Raw genomic sequence first — 9,122 nt, forward strand, 5'->3', positions numbered from 1 at the left:
GAGGGTCAAGAAGCAAGGAGTCGTGAAGGCAGGGGTCCGAGGGTCAAGAAGCAAGGAGTTGCGAAGTCAGGGGTCCGAGGGTCAAGAAGCAAGGAGTCACGAAGTCAGGGGGCCGAGGGTCAAGAAGCAAGGAGTCACGAAGTCAGGGGTCCGAGGGTCAAGAAGCAAGGAGTCACGAAGTCAGGGGTCCGAGGGTCAAGAAGCAAGGAGTCAAGAAGTCAGGGGTCCGAGGGTCAAGAAGCAAGGAGTCACGAAGTCAGGGGTCCGAGGGTCAAGAAGCAAGGAGTCACGAAGTCAGGGGTCCGAGGGTCAAGAAGCCAGGGTCAAGAAGCAAGGAGACACGAAGTCAGGGGTCTGAGGGTCAAGAAGCAAGGAGTCACGAAGTCAGGGGTCCGAGGATCAAGAAGTAAGGAGTTACAAAGACAAGGGTCCAAGGATCAAGAAGCAAGGAGTCGCGAAGTCAGGGGTCCGAGGGTCAAGAAGCAAGGAGTCAAGAAGCCGAGGTTCAAGGATCAGGAAGCAAGAACCCAAACACAACAAGGCAGGAAGCTTGTTGCTGTGGCAAAGAGCCGAAGGGAAATGCTGACCTTATATCCCTTCCCGGCTCTTGCCACCAGGTGCTGTGAGTTACCAATTGGCCCCACCTGTGCAGCCGCGCCTTGCCTCTTCAGAACAAACTTAGGAAGGCCCCAGTCCTGCAAAGTCCTATTGGTCACAGGGCCTGGCTCCTGCACACACACCTGACAACAACATTATCCCTAGCTGTGATTCCCAGCATCTGGCACCCAGAGACACGTTGTCTCTGATACGAGAGGTAGGGAGCACCCATCACGACCAGCCTTTTCATCTGTGAATTTGTCTAATCCCCTTTTTAAAACCTTCCAGGGTTGGAGGCCATTACAACATCTTGTGGCGTCGAAACCCATAGTCCTGTGGCAGTGCATTCCATAGGCAGCAAATCTCAGTGTGTCTGTGTGTCTGTGTGTACACTTCTGGATTCCTTGAAGGAAAGATGGGGGAGCAGTGAATACCGTCATCATATTTATGTTAATCTGGGCAGGATAGTATATTTGCACTTCTTTGGGAGTCGAGAAAGGAAATGTCATCATCACGGCTAAATCAACAGTGTGTTAGAGATGGCAGTTGACAGCAGTATGATTTTGAGATTTCAGTGATGGACTGTTAAACACTAATTTCCGCTTGGCCTCTGGACCAAATCAGTACTTTTCTTCCCGATGAACTTAACAAAGTGCCCATTTCAGCAGAGTGTGTGTCAGTGGCCGCCTTGGTAATCAAAGCCGGAGAACTGCAATCTTTCTTTCCGCTGCCACCCACAAATGAATGAGGATTTGGAGAGGGTTTGGCCAGCAGCGTCACAGAGGCGGGATTGGCTAGAGAGCAAGAGGCCGAGCCACTTTGACGGGCTCAAAAAGAGAGGGAATTTGGTGGTGTCGATGGCAGTGGATGAGATGGGAGTGGCTCCTTTGCCTCCGGCGTTAAGCAAAACCTCCAGTTGGTTTGCTGGCCAGGTTGACTGGGGCTGCTGTTGGCCGGACCTGGGAAGGCCCCAGCAACGTCCACCTTCTCTGATGAGCGATGGAAGGGTTAAACACAAACAGCTGGGTCCTGAAATCTCCCTTCAGCATCACTAACCTACTCCAAGATGTGGCCTCAAGCGGCGCTCCCAAGGGACCACTGTCATCACCGATGTTGAGGGAAGACGAGAACGTCGTCGTAGCAGCAGCAGCAGCAGCCGCCGGTGAGGAACGGCAGAGGTTGAGAAAAGAAGATCTTTCTGGCGAAAGGAGAGGAAAACACGAGAAGCCACCTTTCAGCTACAACGCCCTGATCATGATGGCCATCCGTCAGAGCCCAGAAAAGCGCCTCACTCTCAATGGCATCTACGAGTTCATCATGGGCAGCTTCCCGTACTACAAGGAAAACAAGCAAGGCTGGCAGAACTCCATCCGCCACAACCTCAGCCTCAACAAATGCTTCGTCAAGGTGCCCCGGCACTACGACGACCCTGGGAAGGGCAACTACTGGATGCTGGACCCTTCCAGCGAGGACGTCTTCATCGGAGGCGCCACCGGAAAGCTGCGCAGGAGGCCGTCAACTTCCCGGGCCAAGCTGGCCTTCAGGAGAGGAGCTCGGCTGGCTTCGGCCGGAGTGACCCTGGCCAGATCTCTCTACTGGCCTCTGCCTCCTCTTTACAGTGCCTCCTCAGCCTACCTGAGCCATCCCCCTGGCACCTTCTCTTCCATTTTCTCCCACCAGGCTATTTCTCCTCCAGCGGGGCACAGACAGGTGGAAGTAGATGGCTCCTACAGCAACCACCACCAGATCGCCACAGCGATGTTGGCCTCGGCCATCCCTTGCAGCCTCTCCTCATCCGACTGCCTGGACTCCTGCTCTGTCAACTTCCTGGCCGGACAGGCGAATTACATCTTCTCTCAGAGACATCACACCCTGCCAATGAGCCCTCAGGCTGTCGTCCCATCCAAAGCCACCAGAGATCTCCTCGGAAGAGGTCCTCCAGCTTTCCCCGGGCGGCTTTCTCCTGAGCTTCCAAGCTACTTTGCTTTTCAGAATCAGGGCCTTCTTTTTCATCCAAGCCTGCCTTGACTGTATGCCCTACAAGCCTCTTCTTCCCTGAAAGAAACATTATTTTTTTTCATTCCTGCCTGCTAATATTTGAACCCAGTCAGCCTCCTGTTGTGCTGCATGCTGCATTGGTTTTCCACCCGTGGGCCCTGAAAAACTCCAGAGAAATGTTGACTTTTCACCCCACGTGTTTCCTTCTGACCCTTCACTGTCTTTTCTGGTGAAAGCGAGGACCTCTGTCAACGTTTACCAACGTGAACTAATTTCTTTGAATGCCTCTTGCTAACCTGAACTATGAGAAAATCTGTGAGGGCTAGGGCAAGTCAGCAAGCTTCCTGTGTAGGTCCGAGCTCGGCTTTGCTGCCGATATTTGGCCTCAAGACTGGCACTCTGAACGCCAAGTGAGACAGAATTGCCCCGACGGGTGCCAGTCGGTTTTGATGCCCATAAATTCTGCACATTTCCCCTGGCCTTGACTCCACTTCTACCCTCCCAATGCCTTTGATCAACGTACTGAATAACAGAACGGACTTTTGAACAGGCACAAATGAACAGTGGTAGCTGCCTGCTTCTTTGCAGAGCATGAAATAAGTCATGCCTTATCCTTCACCCAGCAAAGTTCTAACTTAGCTGAGCTGCTATGATTCAGCCCTTAAGCCTCTCCTGCGATACGGCCTTTGAGCTGTGTGATCCTACAGGGCACATTGGTTTAGGAGCCATTGCAATCAGCAAGACTTCTGTTGTGCTAAATATATTTAAGGCTGAAGAGCCCATGGGTCTCGGACATCTTTGTGTGGCAAGTTTGGGGGTTGCTTTTTTTTATTGATAATTCATAAGCAGCATCAACGTGCATGGCATTTTCTGAGGGGGGGGGGTGTGGAACCACAGACCCCTATCCCCCAAGGAGCTTTGACTATAAATTTCATCAGTGCAGTAAGCTAATAGCAGAGGGTGGGAATGGAAGATAGAGGAGAAAACACAGTTTGGTTGCGCTTAGTGTCAAGCCTTCTCATCTGCAGCTGTAGCGCATGGTCCGGAAGAAAGAAGAATTCCAGGGCAAGGCAGGTATGTCGTCGTCGCCTCCACCTGAGCACCTCTGCAGGCAGTGCAGGGAGCCGGCAGGTTGAATACACAACTTGCAGTGGTTCACGCAACTCACTGGAATCATCACAGGGCAAAGTGCCCCATGTTTCTGGACTTGGGAGATTACCGGTGCAATAATGCCTTTATGAATTGGGCCCAAAGGCCCTCCTAGTCTAGTGTCATGTCTCCAGCAGAAATGGCTAGCCTCAGACGCTGAACGAAAACTCACAAGCCAGGGTACAAGGGTATCTGCACCCTCTGTGGATTTGTCCCTATAGCATCTTGGAATCAGTGGCGCACTGCTTTTAAACATGGACATGTAATTTTTAATTATCAATGGCTGGCGGACCTTCATAGACTTGTCTTCTTTGGAAATGTAACTTTAAAAAAACCCCAAAAAACTAGCAAATTCACTGTCTGACCATCACCACAGCTTGCGTCAACGAATTGCTAAAGTTAATTATGTGAAGCATTTCGTTTGTGCGTAAGCTGCCAATCGGCTTAATTGGGAGAGGCTAAAAATCTGCCGTTTTGACAGAGATGGAGGGTAATTGCTTGATGGTTGCTCTCTCTGAGCAGCACATCCAATCCTTAGAATTTGAGGTACTGGAGAAAATGCAGTAAGGTTGCGGTTCTAAGCGTTTGACGGAAAATCCTACTATAAATGTGCTCAGTAGGATTTGCACAAAAGAGTGTGTCAGAATGTGCAAATTCTGGATTAAATTGCTTTGTGAATCGGGCTCCAGTATCCCCCGATTTCTGCTGGACTTAATTCTAAGTAATTAATCGTGCTTTTAATTGCCGCTTGATAATTGATACCCCAGCCCTGAACACATTTACACAAGGGATCGAAACAATCAAGTCCCATTGATTTAAGGGTTGTGGTTTTAGGCTCTGTGGGTTTGGAAGTGAATTTAGAGACAATCAATTTCTATAGTGTATTTATTCCAAAGTTTTTGCAGTGATTTTAATAGTACTATTCTTAATTAGTTCCTACTGTGTGTGTGTGTGTGTGTGTGTGTTTAATTATCCTTTATTCATGTGTGTTTGTGTGTTTTACGACTCTTCATTCAGAGAAAACACAAACTCTTAATGTGCGGCAAGAACTTTAGCTTGGAAACATCCACACCCTGAGGGAGCCAAGAGCAATTTATATCATTCATCTATTCTGATTTTTTCTTTCATCTGCATGTCTGTTTAAGATTTGGCTGAGAAGCGACAGATGATATGCTCAAAAGAGAATACAATTAATGTTTTCAGACACAATAAATCTTCTTCTTCATGGCTATTTTTAATGGAAAAGCAGGCTGAGGCTAATTTTTAGGGTGCTTTGCTTGCTTATCTACATTATTTCCAAACTGTGCGCTAGTTTGAATTGGGATGGGAGGGAGAGAGAGGATGAAATCCATCAAGCATGTCTTACGTCCATAAAGCCGATAAACATGCGATAGGCACAACAACTGTGTGATCAGTAGACCTGTAATTTTGTTGAAATTAATTGTGTTTGCATGGGAGAGAGAAGCTCTGTGGAATGCACCTTAGAACGTCCGATATCGCGAACCACAAGTGAGTTTTACCTGCGTGAAACAAGCCCAAAATAAAGATACATACTGATCCATTTGTTTCCCAAACCTGACGGCCGTGTTTGATTGTGAACTTTTGTGTCGTTTCATTTTGTCCGGGTACAAGGATCAAGGAATCGAGATGCAGGGATCATTAGGAAAGGAATGCAAAATCAAACTGCCAATGCGAATGAATTAATTAGTTTCATTATTACGGTCGCAGACCAGTTCCGGCTTACTTACAATACCAGGAAAATCATAAAACACAACAGGAATACATTGAATTGCAATTGGGTATAACAGAGACAATTCAGATATAGCGGCAGTTAAAAATATATATTGAATCTTAGGGAACAAGCTGTACTACCAAAATGATTCAGGTTTTAAATGACAATTTTAGGTATTTTAATCATCAAGATTTAATAAACTGCCAATGTAGTCGCGCCATTATGCAAATCTGTGCTACAACCACATTTGGAATACTGTGTATTTTTAAAATTATTATTATTATTATTAAAAGTGGGCAGAGAAAAGTTTTTCTCCCTCTTTCATAATACTAGAGCTCAGGGGATTCCAATGAAGCTGATTGCTGGAAGATTTGGGACAGATAAAATGAAGCCCTTCTTCACACAGCCCATGGAACTCCCTGCCACAGGAGACAGGGATGGGTGGCTTTAAATAGAGCATTAGACAGATTCGTGGAGCATAGGGCTACTGATGGCTACTAGCCACGACGGCTATATTTTGCCTTCACATTTGGAGGCAGTGATGCTTCTGAATGTCAGTTGCTGAAAACTGCGGCAAAGAGGAGAGAGCTCTCACGCTCGGATCCTGTTTGCGAGTTTTCCATGGGTTGGCCACTGTGAAAACAGGATGCTTGGCCAGATGGGCCACTGGCCTGATTCAGCAGGGTCTTCTTACGTTCTTCAGACTGACCGGCCTCACGAAACTACGCAGTTCATTAATATAAACACAAATGGCTGTATTTGAATAACAGACGACCTATTTATTGAGAATTCCATATTTCTAGTTACAGGTAGGTAGCCGTGTTGGTCTGCCGTAGTCGAAACAAAATAAAAAACCAGGGAGAAGAGATGGTGGGAAAAGATTGGGAATTTTTAAAACAGTATTTAGTATAATATTGTATAATTAAGGAATGTTGGGAGATGGTGGAATGAATTTATATGAAAACATATAAATGGAAACATGATAAGGACTGGAGATTTTAGGATTTAAGGGTATAAGATTTAAGGTTTTTTTCCCTCTTTTTATTAGATTGGAGTATAGATAGTTTTTTAGATGTTGATGGGAGGATAAAGTTTAAATGGATTAAGATAAATAAGTGAGTAAGCAGTGAAAGATGGAAAGAATTTGCTGACTTAATTATTAACTGGAATAAAAAAAGGAAGGTGGGAGGAGGTCGAGGAAACAAGTTATTGAAGGATGGAATTGTGAAAAATGGAAGCTTTTTAAAAAAGATGTTTTTGTTTTTTCTTCTGTTGGTGGGGTGGAGGTGTGGTTTTTATGTATTTTTTTTTAAATTTTTCTCTATCCTTGTTTCTTTCTTTATTTTTACTGTATTTTGTCTTTTTCAATTTTTTTTGTATTTGTAAAAATTGGAATATATCATTAAAAAAAAAGAAACAAAATAAAAAAGTTCCTTCCAGTAGCACCTTAGAGACCAATAACAAACTTAGTTGGTCTCTAAGGTGCTACTGGAAGGAACTTGTTTATTGAGCATTAATCCTGATTTGCTTGCAGAAGGTTTACAGAGAGGTTAGATTATATCTGGTCTTTAATAGGTTTATGTCTATATGTTGTTGTTGTTATGCCCTTCCCATCTGATTAGGTTTCCCCAGCCACTCTGGGCGGCTTCCAACAGATACAAAAACATAATAAAACATCAAACATTAAAAACTTCCCTATACAGGGCTGCCTTCAGGTGTCTTCTAAAAGTCAGACAGTTGGAGATGTTTAAACCATTATCTTTTATATGTTTCTTTTAGCTTTCTGGACTTTTATCTGTGTTGCTTTAATTAGTTTAAGCTGTCCTCGAGTCGTAGTCTGGGAAGAAGGCAGGAAATAAAATAACAACAGGAACAATTTATTGAGCATTGATTCTGATCTTTTTGTGGGGCAATGAGCACTCATCTCACTTTGCTTGTGGCATGTTTATACATCTTCCCATTAATCAATTGTTCACCTCACACTTTCCAGGGGAGCATCCCCATCGCTCTCTTAACCACGACACGTTTGCGTGGGGTTTTTAAAAGTGGATTTGTTACACTGGAGCAACAAAGCGCTTTAACCCACTTTGATTGCACAAGCCTACATTTTTTGGTGTGCGCTTGAATCCCCTCCTCAGAAATAGTGACCATTTAGAGGAGCTTTCAACAAGTTGAAACGTAAAGGCAGCATAAAACAGAAATAAAAAATCTTTATAACCTCAAAGTATAAAATGCAGTCACCTTCACACAAACCCTGAGAAGTCGTTGCTTTTTAATGTGTTTTAATGTGTTTCTATGTATGTAGAAAGGAGAAAAACAACATGTGCACAACAAAATAAAATAAAGAACACAAATTGAATCCCAACTCTTTCAGCTGCTGACATGTAAGATTGTATGTCCGGTGTAGCAGTATATAAAATAAAGCTCTACCATACGGCACTGAACTCTAGTGGCTTCTTGCTGCCCTGTACTAGGAGTATATATAGTTTTGAATAACTTGGGTTTTATAAACAAGGACCATCGGAATAATAAATTGATACAAATAAATAGACCAAGTCTGCTCATGGCATTTGTATATCACAAAAATGACTAGAAGTATATTACGAATGATTTCCCCCACAAATGCAGTGATTGATCAAAATTTACTATACCAAGCTTGGATGATTAAATGGTCTAAGACAGTGGTTCTCAAGCTTTTTTCTCTTTATTTCAGAATAAAAATTTGCTTCTGCCACACTGAATTTTTGATTGATAAGAAATGCATTGGAAAGCAAAAAGAAGCAAATAGCAGTGCTTGGATTTTAACCTAGAACACAGCTAATTTATAATATGATCATGGGACACCCAGAAAGTATAAAATAACACAGGGATGTCAGAACATGAATCATTCCCAAAATATAATTATAAACGAGCCTCTTACATATGTACCTTAAGTACACATGAGAGGTGTGAGATTGCTTTTGCCAGGTAATCTCATTTATATTAGGTCTGTTTTCAGACAAACTCTCATCTCATCCACACAAATAAGCCTTTTTTTCTTTTCTAATCTTTCATATTTGTTGGAGTTGAAAATCCCTGTTTGTGGAGAACTATAGAATAGCCAATGCTCTTCAAGAGAGAGACATGAATACTATTTCTGCTTGCATGGATACAGATAGCGATAGAGATCATTGGGGTAGAGAGATACTACACCGAAATGTTAAATTTTTTTGTTTTGTTTTTTTTAAATAACTTTTATTAGTATTTTCCACACAACAACAACACGAAAGATATCAAAAAATAACAATACACAACACACAAAAATCAACATTCGAAAAGTAAAGAAAGCAACAACAAACAACAAACAAATCCATATCTTACAAGTTAATATTATATTATAAACAACAGGAAGAAGACATTGACTTCCACCAATCTCACAGCACCTCCTTTATCTCTCATTGTGTCTTCTTGTCCTGATCATCTCTATCCTAACATCTAGATATAAATCCTTATTTCATATTTATGCCATGTTCTCCCGCCACATCCGTGTGGTGTGCGACACCCTTTGAGAACCACTGGTCTGAGAACGGAAAATCAAGATGACAGACTATGCCAAAATAGCAAAATGAACTGCGAAGCTCAGAAATCAATAAGACAAGATTTTTTT

General features: G+C 43.5%; 1 protein-coding gene across 1 annotated transcript; it reads left to right on the forward strand.

Moving 5' to 3' along the window:
- Window positions 1-433: 433 nt before the first annotated feature.
- Window positions 434-2,625, forward strand: LOC310683497 (forkhead box protein G1-like; the record flags this gene model as incomplete). Its single annotated transcript, XM_083453431.1, has 1 exon — window positions 434-2,625. Exon 1 carries the CDS (start codon window positions 1,597-1,599, stop codon window positions 2,623-2,625), a length of 1,029 nt encoding a protein of 342 aa, XP_083309557.1. The 5' UTR covers window positions 434-1,596.
- Window positions 2,626-9,122: the final 6,497 nt, after the last annotated feature.

The sequence above is a fragment of the Podarcis tiliguerta genome, assembly GCF_965153285.1.
Source record: "Podarcis tiliguerta genome assembly, chromosome: 8".
NCBI lineage: Eukaryota > Metazoa > Chordata > Lepidosauria > Squamata > Lacertidae > Podarcis > Podarcis tiliguerta.